At 49.7% G+C, this 25,094-nt stretch overlaps 1 protein-coding gene across 1 annotated transcript in view; it reads left to right on the forward strand.

Moving 5' to 3' along the window:
* The window catches only part of MMP17 (matrix metallopeptidase 17), a 67,974-nt gene that overhangs the window by 39,355 nt on the left and 3,525 nt on the right, over positions 1-25,094 (forward strand). The window contains exons 2-8 of the mRNA XM_049806591.1: positions 4,068-4,200; positions 6,142-6,268; positions 13,422-13,705; positions 16,763-16,939; positions 17,074-17,173; positions 19,391-19,473; positions 23,574-23,726. Of these exons, the coding sequence (XP_049662548.1) occupies positions 4,068-4,200; positions 6,142-6,268; positions 13,422-13,705; positions 16,763-16,939; positions 17,074-17,173; positions 19,391-19,473; positions 23,574-23,726 (1,057 nt within the window). The remainder of the gene's footprint in view (positions 1-4,067; positions 4,201-6,141; positions 6,269-13,421; positions 13,706-16,762; positions 16,940-17,073; positions 17,174-19,390; positions 19,474-23,573; positions 23,727-25,094) is intronic.

Here is a 25,094-nt window from a genome sequence, read left to right on the forward strand (position 1 = left end):
GGGCCCAGAAGCAAAATGAGGTGATTCCCACAAAAACTGAGCTGGGATCCCGTTAGCCCCAGACCAAGGTATGTACTCTGGGCCATGGCATGAGCTATGTAGTGCAGCCACACTTGTTCCCAGATCATCCCGGGGCTGGAGGATGGTCAGACTTTGGCTCAATCTGAATTTTTGGGTGAAGCAATTTTTTTTCCTTTTAAAACAGGAAGTTGCTGGAGCTGAACCTTCTCATGGGATTAGGTCAATTCATTTAGCACAGCACATTTTTAGGGAAAAGTTTTTATCATGCTAACTCAGGCAAGAAAAATGTTCAAAGAATTTCAACATTCAGCTCAAATCACTACTTCATTTAAACATTTTAAGCTAATGAGTTGGGAAAAAAAGCCTTTTTTATTATAAAAAAAAAAGTGAAATAAGAAGGGAACGTGTTGAAGTTATCTCAGTGGAAAATGTTTTCATATTTTCATCTATGGAAGTTTATGAGTTTAGCTTTTAAGTCAGGACAAGAAAATATCTGAAAAGCTTTCACAGGGCACACAGATAATTAGCCAGACAATTCCTGCTGGTCTTTCTCATCTTCAAATCCAGCTGCATTTTCCGTAATGAAATTTTCTGCCACAGCAAAGGTGGAATGTGAAAGTTCAATATTATGGATCAGCTTTGCTTACGAGGAGAGAGGAAACAAGCCAGAACCCGTACACTGGAAAAGAGATGAATGAGAGTAATATCACAGAGGACTATAAAATTATGGAGAACCTGAGTAAGGTATGATAAACATGATGGTCTACATGAAAAATCACATTCAGGAAAATCAGTGCTTGCAAGGTGGATCAGGTGAAGGGTTTGTGATTTTTGTCCATTCCTTCCATTTTTTCTTTAGGGAGCCCCCCATTTGCTCTGGGGTGTCCAGTTGTGTTTGTGCCTTTTCCGTCCCTTTGGATTAAGAGAGAAGATCTTGCCCCAGCTGCAGCCAGAGCAGCAGGACCTTTGTTGGACCTCACTGTGCCTTTGCTTTCCCCAGCCTTTTGCTGCCACCTCCATCTCCAGGAGGACCTGAGCAAACCTGAGTTATGTACATCTCCAGCATAGCTTCGGCTCCTTTGTCATTAGAGAATAAATGACACTTGTCTCCATGGCTGGGGAAGAAACCAAATTAAACCCCACCATCCTCAGCAATTGATGGGCCGGCTGCCGAGCTCCACGTCGCAGCCAATTTCTCATAAACAATCAAGGGCAAATTGTATCTCTAATTTCTGTCACAAATGTTTTTGCTATGCAAAGGGACAAATAGGAGCAGGGAGAAGAGGAGAGAGCACTTGGCCTGGCCTTCAGCCTGATGGCGAGGGAAAGCTGTGACGATGCTGACGCGCTCCTGGCAAGGTGGTGGCTAATGGAGTTGCATCAAGCAACAAGAAATGGCCAGAGAAGCTGCTTTCTCTGGCTGTAAATACACACCACTCTGCTAAAATAAGGAGGGTGAGGAGGGAAGTAAATTACCAGTGAGAAACCCAGCACAGGAGACCATGTTCCCCAACAGAGAGGCACACCAAGTGTGGGGAGATCTGTTATAAAGCTCTGTAAGTATGAAATTCTTTAATTGGGTTTGCCAGAGAGGGACTGGGGATGCTGTGGCATTCGGGTGGCCGCTGCAGGTGACACCAAGCTATAAGACATTCAGATTGTAGCGATAAGCAGGTACTGACTTTTGGCACTAATCTGACTACAATGAATTTGTGGCGTATTGACCGCAGCGGAAGTCTAGATCGATATCAGTCTTCAAGAGGCTCAATAGATCAATGTTTCTTTGATACAGATAAAGAAAATAAAGTGTAGGTGTTTATGGCATTCCTGCATGTGGTATTATTATTCTTTGCTGATCCTTCTGCCGAGGTGGGGGAGGGGAGCGAGAAGGAAGGTAAGAAAGGATTTAGAACGATAATTCACCAGACATTTAAAAAGCAGTTGTAAGAAGGAGATTTATGGCATTTTCTTTCATCAGTTTTAGGCTGAAAAAGAGGAAGATAAAGATCTTCATAAGAATGTATCGTCCTTTGAGAGGCAAATTCCTATCAAATAATGGTCTTGGGTTTAATGAGGTACCCATGGCAGGGTGATCGCTGGCATGCGTCTGTGCTTGCTTAGGCTTTGGCAAAGAGGGACACACGGATGTTTCACAGGTCCCAACTGCTTTCTGGTGGTAGAGATGCCCACACCTGGCTCTAAATGCTTTCAGGCAACTGGCAGGGAGATGGTTAAACCAGGGCACTTGGAAATACTGGAGAGGAGGGCACAGAGAGAAAAGCCATTTATTTCTCTTCTTAAATAAACCAGATGGCCCCCTGCTGGGGGCTGCGGGTGACTGAGGTTTCAGCTTCACCAGTAAGCCAGTCCTCACACTTCTGCTGCTGTTGGGGTGAGCATGACCGCCGATTTATCCCTTTGAATAAATAATCTGAAGTTTACAAACCTGCTGCCACCATCAATGGGATTTTCTTAGTGTTTTTTAAAAAATCCATTTATGTAGGTTTGGGGCTTTGGTTTTGTTTTTTTTAAATGACGAGGGCCATCAATCAGCAGGAATGACTTTTTGGCATTGGCCAAATTTTAGGAGAAGGCTGTTGCAGGGATTTCCTCTGCTCCCTGTCCCCATACCCCTCCCTGCTGCACTGGAGGGCAACCTCACTGCTGGGAAACCGCTGGGTCTCTCCGGGGCGGCATTTCGGTTCCTGGAAGCTGAAACTTTGCGGCTGCAGCATCATGTTGCCTGGGAACTGGCGGAAGGGGACCAAGTCAAGGTCCCACCACACATGGTGGACTCTGAGGAAGTGGCTTGGTATGTTACGACTCCATGGTGGTTTTCTCCAGAGGGTTCAGTTTTGTGTCAATGCTGAGGTCATCCGCCTCAGCTCTCAGATGACTGTATGGGTCAGAGTGGGGTTGGAAACTTCATGGTTGGGTTTGTTTCCAATCAAAATCCTAGTGTTGTGAACGCCAAGGTAAAACAAGTCACTCTCATAGAATTATTTAGGTTGGAAAAGATCAGTAAGACCATTGAGTCCAACCATTAACCTAACGTCCTCAAACTATCAGGGTGCATTGAGGGGACTTGGACCTCAGGGATGTCCTCATCCCTGTGTCCCAGCTCATCTCCACTGGATGAAGGGAGCCTCTGCCAAGCTGTTTGCACCCTTAATGCACTGCAATCTCAAAGCTCGGCCACCCCAGCCATTCATGGACTGGAAAGCAACAGGAGGTCGCAGCAGGTCGATTAATGTCACAGCAGGATGATAGTGTTGTGGCAGATTAGCTGAAGGGACCCGGAGAGCAGGCACAGCTCTTGTGCTGACATGGGGACATGGAAGGACTTGCAAAGGGCACTTGGTCACAGAGGTGTTCCCCATGCTGGCAGGGAGGAGGAAAGGTCCCCTCCTGTCACCCACCCTTCATGGGAAGCTGTGACCTTACTGTGGTGCCTGTGGGGGACAGCAGAAAGCTTAAAGCCCAGCACAGATGGTCGGAGAGGTCCGACCAAGACAAAGTTGGGCAAAACCCAGCTGCAGCCTCGGCCAGAGGTCAGCGAGGTTCCTCCATCAGACCTGCGGACTGTCCCCAAGACCCCCGTGGGCTCCCACCGGACGTGAGGTCCCGAGGGAGGTGGCATTGCCTGGCCCTCGCAACAAGCGGTTTTCCTCCCCTTGCTGTGCTCAGCCCTGCAACAAGTTTCCAGTAAGAGCTGCCAGTGTCCGAGGGGAGAATCAAAGGCGCCTGTGTGACCCTCGGGTTGGGGCTCTGCTGCTGCTATCAAAGATGGTCTGCAGCTGGGTGGCAAAATTAGATGTCACCCTTGGAATGTGTGAAGGTCGCCAGATCCCGTTACTGAAGTGATGTGTACAGATCCGTCCTGACATGTCCATTTGTTAGCAGTTTGATGGAGAAGTCGGGTATAAATGTGTAAATGGGAAAAGGATTTCCAAGCAGAATGGATGGGACCTTTGGAGCATTTTTCCCTGCGTACGTATTTCCTTCCTTTCCTTTTCTCATTCTGCCCTCTTCTCCTTGTTTCATAGGACTGGCTGACAAAATTTGGGTATCTGCCTCCTCCGGATCCTGTCACAGGACAACTGCAGACGCAGGAGGAGCTCACCAAGGCCATCACTGCCATGCAGCGGTTTGGGGGGCTCGAGGCGACGGGGGTCCTAGGTCAGTGGCTCATGATCCCTTCTCTCTCCGGTGCAGAGGGATGCAGGGATGGCTCCTTGTAGGTCCGGGGAGGAGAGGGGACTTGGCGCTGAGTTGTGGAGTAGCATCATCTCCAGGAAAAGCTCACACGGGGGTAACATATGGCCCAGTTTACAGCTGTAAGAGTAATTACATGGCTCAGGTGCTTTGTTGCCTTGTGCTTTCAAGAACCTGAGGCAAGCAATTATTTCACCAGACCCACACACCCTTGGGGTTCCTGTTGTGCTTAAAATAGCTTAAAATAGCTCTTGGTGTGTTCAAACAAAAAAAAAGAAGAAAAAAAAAAGAAAGAAAAAAAACAAACAGAGAAACTAAGGCTGATAGGTTGTCCTGTTCAAAGCCTTAACTGCAGCATCACATTGAATTGGACAAAAATCCTAATTAAGCCTCCTAATTTGTACATGTAGATATTCTGGTTTCTTCACCACTGGGGCACAGCGCAGGGGAGGGAGGAAGATGGTGTTGCCTCCCCCCAGCGCTGCTCGCTCCTGCCCATGACGCAGAGAGCCCCGAGGTGCCTGCGGAGCTGGCGAGGGTCTCCTTGGCTCTCGCCGGGCCACGGTGGCTCTGGACACCCGCCCCTGGTTGCCCCTGGCCAGCTGAGAGCCCGTCACCCTCCCCAGTAGTTCCAGTGGTCAGCAGGACAGGGCAGTGGGTGGCTTCTGCCTGACGTGGCGGCCACATCTGGCTGGGAGGGAGCAGCCCAAAGGCCAGGCTGAAGTGACACAAGTTTCCCTGGCATGGCCGAGGTCGTTCCTCTCAATGTCCTCATTGAGGGAAAGAGAAAGCCAGCATTATCCTGGCCTTTGGAAGGGTGCCTGTCTGCTTTCCTCTCCTCCCTGACGCACGGCCACGGCCTCCCGCCACGTGGCCAGCTCCGTTCTGCTGCTTGGGATGGAATTAATGAGAAGTTGCTAATTAGCAGGCCAGTCTCCGTCCATCCCGCTGCCCCCGGCAGCCCTCCGCTGGTCCCCCGGAGCAGCTGCCGCCTGAGCAGCCGCTGGCCGCATCCCATCGCTGAGATTTTTCCCTCTCTGCTCTTAATTGAGTGCATGCAATTATTTCTCTTCTACCTTATCACAGGCCGCAGGAGGCCCGGGAGCAAGGATGGCCTTTCAAATGCATTTGCATTTTCATTTTTGGAGGGGGTGTTTGACACAGGCCTGGGGGGCTGCCCCAGGCAGGTCGTGGACCTGGGTTTGCATCTGAAACAGTGTTTAAGAGGTAAAGCCAGCACGGAAAATGGATGAACGAACAACTTGTTTGCCTTTCAGCAGATGAGAATGGGAGCTTTAAGCTTTTATTCAGTTTTAAAAATAAGAAGGAATATGAACATTTTCCAAATGAGCTCCTAGCTGAACAGAGATATAGTTTATTTACATGTGAACATCTCTGCTTTGCCAGAGGAATAATGGGAAATTCAGCAAGAGAGAACAAAACAGAATAATTAAAAAAATATGGTTTAATGTGTAATCAAAGCTGGCCACAGGTGGTTTTCCATACAAGTTTTCGAGATCTGTAGAGTGTCGTCCAAGAGGTAACCTGCTGCATTTCCTCCTGAAATCAATAAACCGTCTGTTGACACTAACAGCAGAGATAGCACCTCACCCCCTGGCCGTGGGGTGTCACCCCCCCTCACCTCCTGGCAGCCCCAGCTGGCGGGTGCTTTGAAGAAATGGGCTTTCAGCAGGAATTGCTGCCGTTGGTGGGTGCAACCGTGGCATGGAGAGGGCTCAGTGTCCCATGGGTGGCACCACATGGGTGATGCTGGGGCCAGGACCATGCCCCAAGGGCTCCCAGGCACTACCTTTTGCTCCACTGCTGCATCCTCAGCACTTCCCTTCCCTTCTCCAGTAAGAACCCACCATTCCCATGATTTCTTTATTTTTTTTCTAACCCTAGATGAAGCCACGCTGGAGCTGATGAAGACCCCTCGCTGCTCTCTGCCCGACCTCACCACCACAGAGACCAGGAGGAAGCGATTCACGCAGGCTGTCACCAAGTGGAGCAAAAGGAACTTGTCTTGGAGGTAGGAATTCATCCTCCCGTACCGAAATGTTGCAGCAAACGGCTGATCCCACACAGACCTGGGTTAAATACAGCTTTGTGGTGAGTTTTAGGGTGATGTGTTGAAACATGTCCCTCTGTGCTCCCAGGACCCCATAGACTATTTATTTAAACTCTTCTCCTGCCGATCCTAGCCTTGACTTCCCGGACCTGCTCGGCCGCCAGCTGGGAATGGTGCAGATTTCGTCGGTGGATTAGCTGGGAGCCTTTTGCTGCGTTGCAGTGGTTGGAGCATCATTTCTCTTGAGTTCATTGGGACTTTGCACTCTCTCTCAAGGAGCTGCTACAGGCTTGGCTCAGCACAGATTAGGCTTCTTCTCTTGCCCCACGTGAGCCCAAGGGTTGGGAGCATTTTCTGGGTAATAGAGTCACTTTTTTTTCTCCACGGCCCCATATTCCCCTTGCTACAGGGGAGTGTTTTTCACTTGACATCAGGGAGCGACATGTGTGGGTCACTGAACCTGTGACACACAGAAGTTTGGGTCCAACTTCCAGAGCCCCTTGCAGTCACGCTGCAGGTCAGGGATGGCAAACAAGCTGATCCCTGTCCCATCACGACTTGTGCTTTTTGGGATTCCTTTTACCTCCCTCAAAGACCACATGCTGCAGTGATCGTTCCTCCAAGAAAGGTGAGCACCATGAGGTGCTCTTAGTATCCTGAAAACACATGTGGATGCTATGGAAAGTCCTTATTAATAATAAGCTTCTCTTTGATCCTGACATAATCCCTAGAGCGGGTCTACCTCCCACTGCAGTAACAAATCTCAACTTGGCTGTCACTGTTGACATGTGTTGAAACTCTGGCCGTACCAGGGATTTGGTCCAGCACATTCTCCTGAGACCTTATTTTCAGAAAAGATAAACATAATTAAGCCATTGTTAGCTTCAGTAAGAAACAATTTTGGCTCATGGATGGCTTCTCGTAGTGAAGTGACCCATGTTATAAAAGCTCAGCCTGTCCCCCTGTTGACTAGCCCCATCTTCATGGGTAAGAGGAATAAACTTCACATTTCAGAGAGGAAAAAAATCCCTTTGGGCAAATCAGTAAAACCTGCCCTGATGTCCCACGAGCTGCCAGAGCCAGCGCAGGGGGGACAGCTTGTTTGCAGCCCTGAACCCGGCAGCTCCTCTGAGCAAAGCTGGGCTGGACAAACCCGAGCTACGTCCCACAGCAGGGCAGGTGCGGTGGCCAGGCGGTGCAGTCAAGAGCCCAGTGCTGCAGGTACCACCAGGACTCCAGACATGCTGGTGCAATGCCCGCAGTCCCAGGCTGGAGCGCAGTGTGGAGGGGAAACAGGGTCGGGCTGTTTTGGTGGATGCAGCCCCGGGATACTCCCCGCCTCCCACCCCCTCGGAAGCTGTGATGCTGCGGCAAAGATTGCCATAACACAGGGTTTAGTTTTGAGACGATTTTATATGTATAATATACAAATTCCATCTCCTGACAAAGTCATTTCTGCTTTTTATTCTTTGATTCTTTCCAAGATCTTGGCTGTTGTTCAAGAAAGGTCTGTATTTTATAGCTGGAGGTTATATAAGCCAACAGAAGGCTATAGCATTATAGAAACTCCAACACAGTATTTACATCCAGCACTTGAGATTAAAATAGCTTTTTGAAACTGCCATGAAAATCTGCCAGTAGAGGCATAACGTTTTACATGCTTACCTTTTACACATTGATTGAAGATTTTCAAAAAAGTAAACAAAACCAAATTCTATTATGGCATGCATTTAAAAATTGAAGAAGAACCTGAACAACTGCAAGGCTGGAATAAACGGGTAAGAAACTTGTACGAAAGGATGATCGCAGGGTAGGCGTCTGCACTGATGGAGAATGCAGTGTCTGGCAAACAAGACTTTATAGGCACGCAGATTGCTCAGGTGTCTTCTTTTTACCCTTGCGTACAGCCAGCCCGTGGGACTGGAGAGCTAAAGAGGCAAAACAGTACAGGTTGCATCCCGCACAGCCCATCGTACAGCGTCAGAGCATCCCGCTACAGCGTCAGACACACGGTCTTCTGTGCCTGATCTCCAAGGGATGTTTCCAGGATATTACAACACAGCAATCTTTTAATGGGATTTTTTTTTTCTGCATGGTACATAGGTACCAGGGCACTTGGTAAGCTGATGAGGCGGCAGCAGGATGGGTTTGGGATGCGGCTGGTGTGGGCAGCAGCGTGCTGCCAATGCCCTCTGCTGGCTTCAGCGCCGGGAGCTGCCCGTTGCGTTTGCAGCCTGGTTTTTCTTTTGCTAATTTTGCTTTCCTGCTTCTGGTTATGCCCCGCAGAAGGGGAGTTCACAGCCAGCATGTCTACCTCTTTCCAGGCGCTCGCCGTCTCCTTGCGGTCATGGGAAATGCAGCGTCAGAGCTGTGCCCCTCTCTGCGTGCCTTGAACTACCTGGGGCAGGGGGAAGCCCCCGAAGCCCAGCTTTCTAAATTTCCCAGGTTTTTTTTCTTGCTGAAATCTCAGCCCGGTGCTGAACTGAGCTGACTTTCATCCATCTTTAATTAAGGACGGGTCCCTGGTGCCACTTCATCAAAGCTGCAGTCTTTGAAACCGCGGCGCTCAGGACACAAGGTGCCGGAGCTGGAACAAACGCAGGCGGCAGGGGAGCAGTGACGTCTGTCAGTCGCTGCCCGTCGCCGCCGGGAGCACCCTGAGCCCACCCGCAGCAGAGGTACGGCGCTGCCTGACCTGAGATATGGATTGACCAAGGCATGGAAGGGCAGCTGCTGCGCACGTACTGCCGGGTTAAGGTGTGCAATCTGGGTGACCCCCAGTACCACACTCCCATCCCCATGATGGACCTCATCCTCCCGCTTTCCTCCTCTAATCGGTGGCATCGCACAGTGGGGACCTCCTAGCCCAAGCCCAGCTGGTCACAGGCAGCTGTGCCCCCCATTCCCTGGGGGTGACAGATGCCCAAGGGGGGCAGGGGTGTCTCCCCAAAGTGTGGAGCTGCTTTAGGGCTCTCATAACGCACCCATTGCAGGCAACTGGGACCCTCGTAGAAAAAGCCTGGAGCGGCTGGAGCAGAGTGCCGGCAGCTGCCCCACTCCAGCAGCACCCCGCTGGAGCAGCTGCTCCTCTCACAACCCAAGAAACCGCCTGTGAAATTTGCTTTCGCCCACCTCTTCTCCCTGGGATGGATAATTCCCTTGCTGGCACCCATTGCTGAGCTGCAGGGAGCCGCCTGGTGCTATGTGCATATTAAAGTGCCGGAAAAAGGATTCTCACCCCAAAATATTCGGTAATTTTTGCAAAGTGCTGGGAGAGGTGCAATAGAGAATGCAAGCAGCTCCACTGCTTTCCTCCTGTAGCACTGGGGTGTCACAACAGTGTCGGGGTAGCACCGGATCGGGACTGCCGTGCCACGGGTCGTGCCATGGCTTGTGCCACGGGCGGCTCTGGGCAGCTGGGAAACCATCTTTGCCATGGGATTAAGAATCCACCCCTTTTCCCCCCACCCCCGAAAAATCAATTTGGGTATATCAGGTAATCCTTAGCCTGCTGTGTTTGGTAGTTATCAGCATTTATTTTATTTCTCTGTGGTTTCAGGGCTGCAGAAGGTGAAGGAGTGCTTTCATTAACCAGCAATTGATTTCTCATACATCACTAATACTCCTCCACTTTTGTCTTTGGGAGGACAAAAAACAAAAAGGAACCTAGAAATCAGAAGAACCATTGGTATGAGCGTCCCTCGATAGTGAACAGAGGCAGATCAACTCTCTCTGGCCTCTACTTATTAACCACCTCGGACCCAAAATCTCTTTGGGATGAGACAAGTGAAGGAGGGGGACTCAGGGAACATGTGATGGACTGGCAGCAGCCGGGTGAAATTCAGCTTTCATTTGTTTGCGTGGCCGTGCCGCTGCCTGGGTGAGCTCTAAAAGCAGAGTGGAGGTGTTCTCCTTGGCATCCAGTTGTGCCGCTTACAACCAGGTACTGCTCGGCAGCCGCTGTTTCAAGCGCCACGGCTGATTTTGCCTCGCGTGGCCACAGCCGCCACGGGGACGGATGGTCCCCAGGGTGTCCCAGTGCGTGGCTTTGCAGAGGGATGTGACTGATGCCGTGGCTCGGGGCCACCTCAGTGGGGTGGCCGGAGGGGGACCGAGGAGCCCTGTCCTCATTCATCACCTTGCCGGTGGCTTGGCAGGGACCGGCTGGAGGGGAGAGGTTTCTCTCCAATTACTTACATCGGGCTTTTGCTTACGATTAGAGCTCTGTAAGGGGAGTCTCAGGAGGGATTAACATCCAAGAAGAATGAGCAGTTCTCTCCCCTGGGTACCTAAGCGCCATTTAATACAAATAATAATAATCAAGGTAGGAGGAAGCTTACTTAGTCCTGACTGCATCTGCATGACATTAGAAATGGGCCTCCTTTTCAGTGGAACTGGGTAATGCAGTGCTGACGAACGTCCTATCAGCATAATAGTCTTCTCCTAATCTCATTGAAAACAATTAGCAGAGCTCTGGCAATCAAATCAGATGCTGAATTGAAAAACCCTGATGGGATTTTCTTGAAAAATAATGGTGGTAATGAATAAAGGATGGGGGATTTTTCACTTACACCTGCAGCATGTTAATAAAATGTGGGTCAGCTCAGAGATGCAGGACCTCTTATAAGAAGCAAAATAAGTATTGATACTGTTTCTGCCTTAATCTAATGTTTCTGGAGTCAGGGGTGGGAATGAATATTAATAATGTTTGTCTCTTTAGACAGGGCTTTTCATCCACCGTCCTTTTACAAGGGAGATCAGATTCATTATCCTCATTCTACAGCTGGGAAGGGAGGGAAAGAAAAGGAAAGCAGCTCACGTGGCTGAGCAGAACTTGAGGAGGGAAGAGCAGATAATGTCCCTGAATCTGAGTCTGTGCCCTAGGCACCATGATCTTGGAGATAGGTCGTAATTCCTGGACTAAACATGGTGTGGTTTACATGTATAACGACTTGTTCAGTAGAGATTAAAGCAGCAAAGGGTTTGCCTAAGTCCAGAGGAGTGTTGTGGAAGATGAAGGCACCTAGTTAAAGAATACCTGGAAACCAGCTGGCCTTTTTTTTTTTTTTTTTTTGTACTGTAGAGGTTTACATCCAGCCACAGCCTCTTCTAGAAATTAAAAATTGCTTGAAAATTGTCTTCTCTAATCCTGTGCTCATACTGCTTGTACCTCTATGCTGTCTTTACAAATGTGTTTTGTTTGAAGTCCTACGATCATCTGATGCTACGTGTATGCTGACTCATTTAGTTTAGTAGATAAGGTCATTCTTTGCCCAGAACAGTTTAGCAGGGATAACAGGGATAGCAAAGGCATGGATGTCAGTGATTTTTGCTCACCTGGCTGTGATGTGTTTTGCCTGATTCACCCATCTCATTCCCACTGTCTCTAGGATGGAATTCCCAAGCTCTCCAGAGAAACTGTTAGTAAGATTTCTGCTTGTTCTCATGAGTCCCTTTTTGTTCTGCCCTGGATTTAACCCTCACTAGTTTTGCCCAGGTAAGGAGGTGGTACCCACCTTGGGCTGTGTGTCTCTGAGGGCATGGGATATATGCAAATATTTGTGGAAGCAAGAGCATCCAACCTCAGTCAGCAAGTCATTCCTACTCCCCTCCTCTGACCCATGTGTCTCCTAGTACCCAAATCACTACTCATAAGAAGAGCTTGAGTGACATGATGTCACGTCCCTTTCTGATACCTGTGATTACCTCTAGAAGTTTAGTCAGATCATTACTTCACATTGGTGCTGGGGGAGTGGTGTAATACTGAGCGATGCTCTCCCAGCTATATTATGCAGGAGGGCAAGTAAGGCGACCAAAATTGTTGCTTCAGCCTTTAAAAGTCTGTCAAGCCATGAATATTTCATGAACATTTTGGTTGGTGTGCTTGTATACAAAAAATAAAGTATCCATTATTACTGGGGTAAAGCTGGCCAGAAATTTTCCAGCAGAATTGTTTTTTGTCAATAATTACTCAGTCAACAGTACATTTTCCTGGAGGGTGTTTATTTTTCTCAAAATTGTCAATGAAAGATTATCTAAACATACTCTTTTAGAAGCCAAGGTGCCTTGTTGCATCTTTGTCTTTTCACCTCCTTTATTAAATCAACAATGTTAGGAATTCTTTTTCAAAGTTTGATTATACAGGAAACAGGGACCTTTTTTTTCATTCCAGCTCAGACCAAAAGGGAGGTTTGAATCATGCAGCTGCAGGGCAAACGCCGGCACACGGCTCGTCCCACCTGGCTTCTCTTCCAGGGAAGGCAGAGCTGGGGACCAAGGGATGCAGTGCTGATACAGAGAAACTATAATAGTCCTGGGATGTGTGCAGTAGTGTCGTAAGCCCCTGCTCATCACTGCTTTTTCTACCAAGAAGCAAGGCAAGAACTTCTCGACTACAGTGCTCCACCAGACAGCCTGTCTCCTGCTTGAATGAGATTTACATAAAAGGCATCCTTTCCTCTTCCTCCTCATTATGGATTGCAGTCTCAGAGATTGCTGGCAGTGTACCGGTTTCAGAGTATATTTTATACCTCCAACAGATATGCTGGGAAATATATGGAGGCAGCAAATCCGTACTGGATTTCTGTGTGTGTGTAATAAGAATGAGCAATGACCTGCTGTTTGTTGCAGAGAAACTGATGGGCCTGTTTGTGGTGCAAAGGCTTCAGGAATCAATAATCTTTGCAAATTTGGGTTGCATTTGGAACGAATAAGTGGTGAGAAAATAATTGTCAACAGATCGGAAAGGGAGCTTGAAAAAAAAATGGGCAAGGGACTCACGACGTTGGCATTTCCAAGGCTGGGCAAAGGTAGTAGTCCTGGGTTATTAACAGCAGTTTGTGCATGAATTGTGGCTCTGAGGCTGACTGCCACCTGGTAGAGCAGGATCGGGAGGCATCAGGATTCAAATCCTGGTTGTGTTTCATGCTCTGCTGGGCAAGGTTGGCTCGGTATTTCCAGAGGTCCCACACTTAGGAGGAGTGCGAAGAGCTCTGGGAGGCCTCACCGAGGCTCTGTGGTGCACCACGCACCTGCAGAGTCCTTCCTGGTGGTCCTCAGAGAAGGATCTTTCATGCTACTCATCTGTCCTCTTTTTTTGCCCTCTTTATTTCAGAGTTCGCACCTTCCCAAAAGAGTCCCACCTGGGCCACGACACAGTCCGAGCCCTGATGTACTATGCCCTGAAGGTCTGGAGTGACATTACCCCGCTGAATTTCCATGAAGTGGCAGGTAACAATGCCGACATCCAGATAGACTTCTCCAAGGCAGATCACAATGACGGCTATCCCTTCGATGGGCCTGGTGGGACAGTGGCACATGCTTTCTTCCCTGGAGACCATCACACGGCAGGAGACACTCATTTTGATGACGACGAGTATTGGACCTTCCGATCATCAGGTAGGTCAGGGTGGGAGAGCTGCAGCCAAAAGCAAGGGCTCCCAGTTTCCCTCTTCTGCTCTGGTGGTTAGAATGGTTTAGCCTCTGCTATACCTTCACCCAGGGTTGGGGATCCCAAAACCTTCTCCTGCTTAGAATCATAGAATCGTAGAATCATTTAGGTTGGAAAAGACCTTCAAGATCATCAAGTCCAACCATCAACCATGCCCACTAAACCATGTCTTGAAGTACCCCGTCCACTCACTTGAGGACCTTCTATGTTTCTGGAAGTCTCAATGGCGTCTCCGTGTTCCTCCCCATTGTATCAGCAGTTGCAGAGCTCCCCGTTGCCCACCCCCAGTCCCCGACTCTTCTGGGACCTGGAAGGTCACAGGTTGGGTGTGCCAGCTGTTGGAGCTCTTGGATGGGGACTGCATTCTCCGACTTTGGCATCTTTTGAGTGGCTTCCCTGCCACACATCCCAGTTTCCTATTTTGAAAGCATTATTTATAAGCTGACCTGCCTGGAAGCCCAGTCTGCAGGGAAAAAGCCCCCTGTGAACTCTAGGTTTTTCCTGCCATCTTGTGTCCGTTACCTGACATCAGGATGGTTACAAGTTACAATTTTAGTCTTTTTTTCTTTTATTGCATCTTGTCTGGCTAGAGCAGAGTTTTAATAAGCAGAGGGACTTTCAGAAGCGAGTGTTCCTCTGCTGCATGAGCCATCTGTGGGGATTGGGTCCCCAACCTTCGTGTCAGACGTGTTTTGACAGAGTGTCTCCTCTGCAGTCACCAGCTGCTAATTTACTTGTAGTGTCACCTTCTCTGCCAGCCTCCCGGGAGCTCCTGCTGCCTCAGCTTAATGATTTCGTTTAGACCTAACCATCTTCCCTGAAACCAGCTAATACTTTCTTTCTCCCCCCCCCCCCCCCACCTCCTCCCTGCCCACCGGTTGACCTCCATCCATCCCTGAGGAGTGTTTGTGGGCAGGAGGTTCGCCAGATGTGCTGGAGGAGGTCTGAGGTTAAGGCTAAAGGTCTGGACAGGCTGATTCTTCAGGATTCAACCTGGTCTTTGGTTCTTGCCACTGTGCAACCCCAACCGACGTCTCTTATGGGGAAGAAAAACAGCAGCTCTGCTCTGCAGACATACAGGGCAGAGGCAAGCGCTGAGGTCTGGTAACTTGCTGTAGCACATGTGTTATGTGATGAAGTAAGGAGTGGTGCCCCTTTTGTAGCTGGTGGTTGGGAATGCTTGTTGTGAAACAGACTTGTGTGGAGGAGCGAGCTCAGGGCTGCCGGCCTCGCAGGGAGGATCCCTCCAAGCACCACCAAGGGATGAGGGGATGAACCCGACAGCGAGAAAGCTGCCCTCTATTTTGAAGGTCTTGGAGCTATCCGAGCTTCATCTTTTATTTATTTTGTTCTCCCTAGTGATTCAAAAATAACAACCTGGTAGATGATATAAAAATATCCCCAAGGTTGTCAGTTTGGCATTAAAATGTCAGAAAGCATATGTCTTGTTCTCTTCTAGTGCTGGGGAAAACAGCACAGGTTATAAAAATCCTGGCTGTTTACAGACACTGTAAATAATAGTCATCAAGGAAAAAGCAGAATTCAGCAAAAATATGCCCGCCCCTACCCCCCTAACCCCCCCCCAACAACCCAAGCCCAGTGGGGAGCACTAAGGACTGTGCAGGATCAGCCACAGCTGCTTCTATGCAACATCTATCTCCTCAGGCACCGACCATGGATCAAGGAACGTGGGGCTCCCCTGAGCTCTGCAGAGACCTTTCCGACCTCACTGCCTTTTTATTACAATACTTGCAATCATGATCTTGGTAAGAACCATACTTAAAATCACCACCGCCCTCTGGTATTGCTCTGCGGGGCATTGCTGTGCAGCGAGGGGCAGCATTGCATGGTGCTTGACCCAGCTAGTCTGGGGCTGGGTGGTGAGAATGCACTGAGCAGGATCAGTCCCGTGCAGGTCCTGGGAACAATTCCTCTTTTACTTTGGCAGTGGTGGTGTAGGTTTGGAAGTGGACATTAACCCCTATTGAGATCTGACCTGAGTGTCTGAGGCTCTGGAGAGTATTGGATGTGTCTGTGTGTGGGTGCGGTGTGAGGCACTAGGGGTTGGATTGCAAATACAGAAATCTGGGGAAAGAGAATAGAGATAGTCCAGACTGAGGAAAAGAAGTTATCGAAGGAGGTATCAATGTTCAATAAAGTCTCCCTGACGCCCAGTGTGGTGTGTGAGGGTCAAAGTGTTTGCCTTGGGGAACAGACCCTGGAGCTGCAGCCCCACCAGCACAAGGTGTAGAAGGGGAGAAGACGACCAAGTCCTCTGGAAACAAGCTGGATATGGTCACTGGGCAGCAGTTAGATGACCAGGGTTGGTGGCCGATGAGCAGGTGAACAGCTCTGCGTTTGTATGCATGCAGGAAGGCGTTTGCGGTGAATTTGGCCAGGGCAGCGGCGTGCAATGCCAGCATTGTGCAGGCAGGGAAAGCCCAGCAGAGCACCATGGGCAGGCGGGCACTGCCGGGCACTCGCCGGTTCCTTGGCACGTGGCTTTGCTCATTATCGCAGGCTTTGACAAGCTTCTGGCTAGCGGCTGCAGAAATTTGGTATTCTGGACATCGCAAAGACTGTGTCGGCAGCTGCTGCAGGGCAGGCATAAGGTATAGGAGACAACCAGTCTGGCCCAGCTCCTGCAGCACTGGTTAGTGGGGATGACGGATGGTTGTGCCAAGGTCACTGTCTCAGCTGTTTGTCCAGCTCTTTCTCAGGTGTCACTGGGGATCTGGGAATAAGAGGGGTGATCTCTAGGCTTGTGTGGGGCTGAGGACTTGCAGTGTGGGCTGATGTCTGGCTTGCTTTCCATTTTCATAAGATACACTTAGGTCTCCTTTTTCCAACTGGAGAAAAATGTCTTTTTCAGACTTCACCTATTCCAAAGCTTTTCTATCCAGTTTATCCAACATATACCTACATTTCTTCTTACAGCCCACCCAAACCCCCAAAACACAATCAGCATGTAGTGGCTTTTATTTCAATTTTGTCTTTATTTCCAGACGCTCATGGGATGGACTTATTTGCTGTAGCTGTGCACGAGTTTGGCCATGCCATTGGCTTGACCCACATCTCTGCCATAGAGTCTATCATGAGACCCTACTACCAAGGTCCAGTGGGGGATCCTCTGAAGTACGACCTACCTTATGAGGACAAAGTCCGAATCTGGCAACTCTACGGTAAGTTTGTTTCCCTCACCTGGCTACGGCCCATTTCTGCCATGAGGCATGCTGGAATAGCTGTCTTTTGGGGTGAGTGGAGCTGGTGGGGAAGATGGTGTAGCCCTCTACTGCTTCTTTGTCTTTATGTGCAGGAGTCAGGGAATCTGTGTCCCCCACAGCCAAGCCTGAAGTAAGCAAAACCGATGACCATCCTATCCTGCCAGAGCTGCCAGAGAACCGCTCCACTGTCCCGTAAGTCAAGTTTGTTTCTTTTCAACTGTCGCTGATGTTCCTGCAAAGGACATCTAGTAGTGAAGCTCCACTCAAACATCAGTATCTTTCCTGCTCACTCTGGCTTCAGTATTTCCCTCTGCGCCTTTTGTCTTCTGGAAAACACAGACACACAGAAAGTGCACCTTCTTCCTCATGTCTCCTGATCATCTCCTGCATATACTGTTGCTTTTTTTCAAGCAGTATGTGTGGAGACTGGCCAGCCAGCCCACAACCAAAGTGGTTAAGAGCAGGAACAAGTGATAGGTTTTATCTATCCCTTAACTACTTTTTATCATTCAAGGCACATCCAAAAATCCTGTATCATCTTGGAATACTTTGTGTTTCCCTAAGACTCAAAATTTTACTCATGTTAATGGAAATTTGTCCCCACAACCCTTAGGTGAACTCATCCTTGCTGAAATTTTAATCAAACTTCCTCTGCAATATCCTGATTTGTGCAAGCCTAACTTACCTGAATCTTTCCACGGTGAGCAACTCCCTAATGTACCTGTGGGGGGTGAATATTGGAACAAGCGGACCGATAGCCTGACTCCAACGCAGGTTTGAATTGGCAAAGGACTGCTTACACTGAGTGTCATCAAGCAACCAGCGTGCCCTCATTAAGGGAAGTTCTGGATCTAGCTCATTAATAAATGCTGGAGTTACCAAATTGTTTTACTACCAGGGCAGCAGGACAGTTAAAAGAGGAAGGGATACTGAACAAAAAGGCAGGAGTTCATGGTCACACATATTTTTGCCAGATACCAGCAGTGCCCCAGGTGAGAGCAGCAGAGATGGAGCAGGTCACCTTCACCTCCTGGTCTAACCTCATCTAGGGTTTGACCTTGAGGAAGTCACTTCATCCCTCTGTGCCTCAATGCCCCATCTGCAAAAAGGGGATAACAGCACTGAAGCATGAACGACCGGATTATTCCTACAGGAATGGGACCAAGAAGAATATAATCTTGAAAAAATATCCTGGTGCTGCAGTTATGTTTCCCACCTCAGCACCTTCTTCACCCCGCTTTGCCCTGCCTGGTGTGATGCCCACAGCAGAGAGGTGCTGAGCACCTGCTCTTGGTGGAGGTGTCCCACCTGCCAGGGGTTGCAGGAAGGCTATGAGGGTCCTAACGGACCCTTTTTCCTTAAATATGCTGAATGCCATTAGTTATCTTTCTTCCCATGTAGCTTCTAATGGAGCTTGTCCACAAGGGTCTGTATGGCCGTGTTTTGACCTAGAGACGAGAGTATTTCTCTCTGCTGCTGTAGGAGACCATCATCTCACACCAGCAGCAGGAGGAGCAGGGCACTTGTTCATACCCACCCCTTCTTCCTGCTCCGTGTATGACTGGGAGGGTGGATGGGGTTCACCTCCCCATCTGTCGTTTCGTGCCCAAAAAGAGCTGCAAAATGGGTACTGGCAGCCCAGCACAACTCTTCTATCCGCAAATTAGATTTATGCTTTCCCGTCACCCACAGCAGCTTTTCTGTGCATGTTCCCAGCATCCTCTCCTTGTCCTCCATCGGTCGTCATTTCTCACGTGGGCTTTGTAGCTCTTTTGGTCCTTCAGACTCCCTGCCTTTCCCACCCACCCGGTTAAAAGCAGCTCAGTATCTCAGCTGCAACTTGCCGGGTGGCTTTCACCACACGTCACACGGCATCGTCTCGCATGTGCCATCGTCTCCCTGTGTTTGGTCTCATCTGCTTTCTGCTTTGCAGCTCCGTCACCTCTCGCTGGCATTTCGGAGCCCAGCCTCCGAGCAGCAACGTCCCCAGCTGCTGGAGCAAGATGCTGCTGGCTCTTGCCCACCACGTGTTCTGCTGCCCGGGGGCAGTCGGCTGAGCCACGCTGTGCCACCGGGGAGCGGCAAGCCAGCTCTGCCCTCACCAGTTATGCTAGCTGGTAGATGTAGAGTGTGTCCCCGCTTGACTCCCAGTGACGGCCTCCAGCGGCCCAGGGAGCATGTCTTCCACAAAGCTGTCTTCAGGCTAAGGGTTTCCCAATCCCGCCTCGGAAATCCCCGTGCGGATGGCTGGGTCTGAGCACGAGGAATGACAGATGGACGCAGCCTGTGTTCTTCTGCTGGGGGCTCTGGGGGGCAGGGGAGATGTGGTCTGCGGGATGGAGGACACCAGGGAGGACGTAGCTCCCCGCTGCCCGCCTGGGCTGTGCTCACCTGGGCATCTCTCCGCAGGCTCAGGAGGGACGTGCCCAACAGATGCAACACTCACTTTGACGCGGTGGCCCAGATCAGGGGAGAGGCTTTCTTCTTCAAAGGTAAGCGCCCACATGGTCTCTGCGTGCGTCGCCCTGAGGTGACGTTGGCGTGACAGCGTGACGCTGCAGCAGCAGAGTCAGACGGGCTGGGGCGGGCGATGAGGATAAGCTGGCTCGGGGTTTGCAGGCTGCGGGGTCTGTAGACCCAGGGAGACGTCTCGCACGCCGCCGACTCCTTTTGGCTCAAATCAAAGGGCTCAGACCTTTAATCAACCCACTAAGGCTGAGGACAGACGATAAGGAAATTTTAATGTCAATGGGAATCCTGCCTCAAGTGCAGAAGGAAACCAGCCGGCTCGTGCACGGTCTGTCACGGCGCAGCGGAGGAGGTGCCCACTCTGCCGATGGCTGGGGACACGCGGTGGCACTGCTGGGGAACAGGCAGAGATCACAGCTGAACAGGGACTGTGAGGGAGCAGGAGGAGGGAAAGGGATGTGCTAAAGGTATCCAAAAGACTGCACGGTAAATCGACCATTTCTTTTATCCAAAAAGAAGGCGAAAGCCAGCGAAACTGAAACACAATTTATTTTAAAATGATAAAAATGGATGTTTTTAAACCCAGCACATAATTAACCTGTGGGACTTGCAGCCAAGAGCAGTTGGGTGGTCTGGCAGCACCCACAAGGGACGTGTGTCCTAACACCAGGGCAGACGTGTGTCCACGTGGCACGTCCCGGGGTTTAACACCTCCCTCTGAAGCGGCGGGCTGGTGAGAATCCAGCACAGCACTCTCTACAGCGCTCTGCCCCATCACGCCACACTGCCCAAGTTGGAGGCATCCAGGAAAAAAAAGCAGAGCAACAACAGCTCTCCACTGCTTTTTTTTTTTTTTTTTTTTCCTGGATGCCTCCAGCTTCCCTTTCCTCCCACGTTTCACCTTCCCTAACGCTGCTTGCCGTGCATTGCTCAAAGACGACGTGCGTGCGATGGCAGAGCCTTCTGGTTCCGTGTCAGCGAACACTCACTGGCAGTGTGTCCCCGGGCTGCCCGGCTGTCGACAAGGATCCCATCGGTGCCTTCTCAGCTGTACAGAGCCCATGTAGGCTGCACTCCATGGGCTTTCTTTCCCATCTTTCCAAGATGGAAAAGTGCCCACTGGGCATTTCTTTCCATCCCTGGCCACCGTTTGGCCACCCCAAAGCCATTCAGCAGGGAAGCAGAAGCATCTCCCCCAGGGATCAGGGGCGGCATCCGGGCATGTGTAACCCATCTGGGTATCACAGTGCGAGTCTCGGGTCACAGGCAAGAGTGGCAAAAGAGCTCCAGAGAATTCGATGTTGTCTGTGCCCTTGGGTGAGCACAATACAGAGGCTGTTCCCCTGTGGTATTTGTTCGGATGACGGCTCCAAAAAGCCACAGTGAAGAAGGGAAAATAAGAGACAAGAACTGGTATCCAGGATAAATGGCTGTCTGTCTTTCAGAGGGGAAAGAAAAAAAAAAAAAAAGAAAACTAAAGAGAAATCTATCTCGGTGTCTATTTTTGGATATATTTATTGTGGGCCAAAATGCAAATGTAAAGAGCACAGTGTCAGTGGGTGCCAGCTGCATGGCTGCCTCTGGAGCCCAGCACCTCCCCTGGAGCCCCCATTGCTGCCACCAAACCATCCTGGGCACCAAGGAGCGGGGATGTCACCTCTGGGGCAGGATTTTAATGACCTCCAGTGATGAGCTCCCTCCATCGATGGATGTTTTGTTCTGAGCTGATCCGGCTGGTTCCCTAGCTGGAGAGCAGCCTCTTCCACTGTGAAGACACCAGGACTGGAACTCCCCAGGGCTCCCAGGTTTGTCATATTGAAGGCAACGGGGGGTTCTCCGCACTTCCAAAACACCACTTGCTTTGATTTAGGTGCCTTGCTACAGACTCCTGAAGTTTTAAAACAACTTTGGCCTGTGTGTGTGTCTGCACGGTGCGTGCAGCAACCTTGCCAGAGGCAGCCAAAGTACGGAGAGCATGGTACACAGCTGGGATCAAAATCGCCTGGTATTAAAGAAAGCAATTGCCTCAACCCATCATCCATATAAAACGAGATGCTTGGGAAAGCAGGGCTTTACACTTGGCTTTCATCCTGCTCTGTTTGCCACCTTGGTGGGTGGTTTTAAATCCAGCTTTTTAAACAAACAGAGGGTGGAGATTTTTTTTTTATTATTTTATTTTATTTTATTCTATTTCTGCATGATAATGGCAGCCTGCGGATCTGGCTTTGGCTGATGATCGACCAAGTAAATGCAACGCTTTGGCGAGCAGGCTTGGCCGTGACAAAACATGAGCGCGGGCAGACTGGGGCCGTTGTGTTAAAAATTCCTTGCTATTTAATTGCTATATTTTTTTGCTTTTTCCTGATAGCTTATCAAAAACCCAACCAACAGCCCAGGCTATGCCTGACTTTGAGGGTAGATTTAAAGCTTGCTTGCTGCAGTTGCACACCCGCTGAGCCCATCACTGGCAAAAGGTTGAAATGTCAAAAGCACTGGGGCTTCCCTCCTTGTCTCAAATGAGCCCAGGGCATTCTGAAGTTCAGATACTTATCTACTAAAGAAGGAATTCTGTTGAGCTGTATTTCTTGTTAAAAAAGTGAAAATCTGGCTTTGTCTAGTGCTTCGCTAATTAGAGATGCAGAGATCATCTTTATTTAATTACATGTGTTTCCATCGATGTACAATAGCCACCAAATTTGAAACCTATTTTTTTTAACGTTCTTAAAAAGAATCTGTAATTATGGCAATTCCTGCCACATTTGAATGTATTATTCATTTGTGGGTTTCAGTCAGATAGACCAAATATGCAAACTGGAGCAGAAGAACAAGAATATGATATAAATCCTTATAATTAGAATAAAACCCCCTCTCTGCAGATGTTTAAGTGTTAGAGTTTCGCCTCCTGCATTATTAGGCTACGATCCAATTTCCATAAAATTCTAAAAGACGGTGTCACAATCTGCTGGCTCTGGAGAAAGGGCTGAGTGTCGTGAATACAAATCTGAAGACGCATCTTTGGTTTCTGTTGCTTATCCCCCCTTGGGAATCCGTGCAAGAACAGATGTAAATAACATGCAATAATTTCTAACAGGCAATAACAAATATGAGATGAAGTTGGGAGCTGGCTTTTAGACATCTTGCTCCAGCTCAGATCTCACTGTGTCGAGCTCTCCGGGGAAGATGCAGCAGAAAGCGTGCTGCAAAAACTCAGGCTGGGAATCCCAGAGATAGTGCAGAGAGTCAGGCTTTGAGTTGCCCCCCAAATCATTAAGACTCTGTGGAAAATCCCACGTAAGGCTCCTTTGTCAGGAGAAAGTTTAGTATCCTTCCCACAGAGGACAAACCTGTTTCCTTTTCCGCTACCCAAAATACTCCAGAAATACCCCAAGCCAAACTCTTTTCTGGCTGGGGCAGTGTTGCTGCAGGTACTAGAAGTGTGTTTGCTTACACCACTGGTACATTTAGCCCCTGGGAGCACCGCAGGACTGAAGTTCCCTGCTCACCCTATACCTCTAGATGTGCCTAACTGTGCCTCCTTCCCACATCAACCCCTTCCAGTTTTATTAATATAATTTCCTCCTCCTCTATTTTCTTAGTCCCTTTCTTCATTCAAAAAACCCTCTGATATTTCCATCTTTCATCGTAACATCATACACATTTCTAAATACGAAAGCAGCTGGGTACCCTGTGTGCAGGAAGCTGCGGGTGCTCCGGGAGAGGAGAAATAGGGATGTTTTTTTCGGAGGCTCTCACTAACGGCTGCTGGTGTCTGGTGTAGCTTCAGCTGCTGCCTGGTCCCAGGAGGTCCCAAGCAGAGCAGGGTGGGAGATGAAAGGCTCCTCTCACCCGATCCGGCACAGCGGTGCAGCTTCACGCTGCGGCCAGGAGTAGAACTCCAGTGCAATGTCCAGAGGATTATTTTGATCCCCAAAAGAGGATTTCTTCTAATGGTCTGCCAGACATAGAAAGCGCTAGCAGCTGCTGCTGGAAAGCAGGATGCCTCTAATTCATAGCTCCCATCTCACGCTCTTTGCTTTCTGCCGCTGCCACGTGCCTGGTGCTCGTTTCCCCCAGCGAAGGAGGGTTGCAGTGTGGTTCAGTAATGTCTAGTCTGTTCCTCCAGGCAAGTACTTCTGGAGACTGACTCGCAATAAGCACTTGGTCTCCCTCCAGCCGGCTCAGATCCACCGTTTCTGGCGAGGCTTGCCACTCAACCTGGACAGCCTGGATGCCGTCTATGAGAGAACCAGCGACCACAAGATCGTCTTCTTCAAAGGTGAGAGCAAACGCGGTGCTGGAAGTAGCATGCGTGTCTCCCCGGTGTAGAGCCCGGTGCCAAGGTGTCTTGGCAGCGTTTTGACCTCTCCTGAAGGCAGGAGACACCAGCGTCAGCCGTTGAGCATCTCCCAGGGCAGGTCCAAGACCTTTTGTCTGTGAGCAAGGCTGGGAGAAACCAGCTTGTAGGGAGGGCAGGCAAAAAGTAGCAGTCAAGTTCCCCAGAAAATGAGGGAAACGTCATTGAAGAAAAAATTCAGCCAAATCTAACTGATATCTGAGCTTTTCAAGAATGAAATAAAAACAGGAACCGCCCAGGCACATACTATGGGTTTTCTGTTCCTTCTTTGGCCTTTTCACTCTTTATTATTTGCTGTTGAGAAAAGAAGAAGCAGCAGAGGGGACAAAAATCAAACCTGAAGAGCTTGGTTTTGCTAATTATGTTTCTGTTACTTTTTTCTTTTTCTTTTTTTTCTTAAAATAAGTGGTATAATCCTCTCTTTTTATTTAAAATTACTCGCAAGTTTCTTTCAGAAGAGCTGGAGAAAAGAGATTAGCTCTTGTCTCCTCTACAAGTGTCCAAGTCCCCCACAAACCACCTGCCTGTGCTGGTTAGATGCTACCCATGTGCTGAGTGTTACCCAAGCCCCTGGAAGGCACCGGCTTTTGTTTTGGAAAGGTTGTGCACTTGAAGAGCTAAATACATCCCAGCCCTCTGTACTCCCCGGCTGGAAATTGCTTTTTGTCTCCCGACCGTTCTACTCCAAGCGTGGTGCAATTATCAGTTTCAGAAGTGCTGAGCCCAGCACTTCTGAAAGCAATAATTTGGGTTTCGATTCCTCCAGCAAGGCTAGAGAAATGGCTTACATCCCGCACAAGCCCCTCCGCTCGCAGAAGCATTTCCAAGCGCAGCCGAAGCCCTTCCAGGCTGCCCGTGTGCTGAGCACCGCAGACCAGCCCCCAGCCCTGCATCTCCCCAAGGAACGGGAGGCAAAAAGCTCCACCGTGTGTTTTCAGCTGCCTCGGGCAGCCCACCCAGCACTGCCTTTCTGCTAATCCGGAGGGAACGGGGCCAGCCGGAGCGTGGCAGCTCTTACGCCTGGCACCAGAGCCTCCCAGTCCAGGCTGCGGACCACAGCGGCACTCGCTTGCTTCCTTCCCTTCTTTCCTTCTCTCCCTGCTGGGGACGGAGAGGCCCCCGGCACCTCAGGTCTAGGGGCTCCTCCTGGCTGCTTGGGAGGCCAGAATTACAGATGTGCCACAGCTGGGGCCTCGCCCCTGCAAGGCACAGCGCTCCACGGTCACGCACGACGTGTGTGTTAGTCCTGCCTAGCTCTGAAGATTAAACTCAAGATTTTGTTTCTAGCTA

The sequence above is a fragment of the Accipiter gentilis genome, chromosome 7 (genome assembly GCF_929443795.1).
Source record: "Accipiter gentilis chromosome 7, bAccGen1.1, whole genome shotgun sequence".
Classification (NCBI taxonomy): domain Eukaryota; kingdom Metazoa; phylum Chordata; class Aves; order Accipitriformes; family Accipitridae; genus Astur; species Astur gentilis.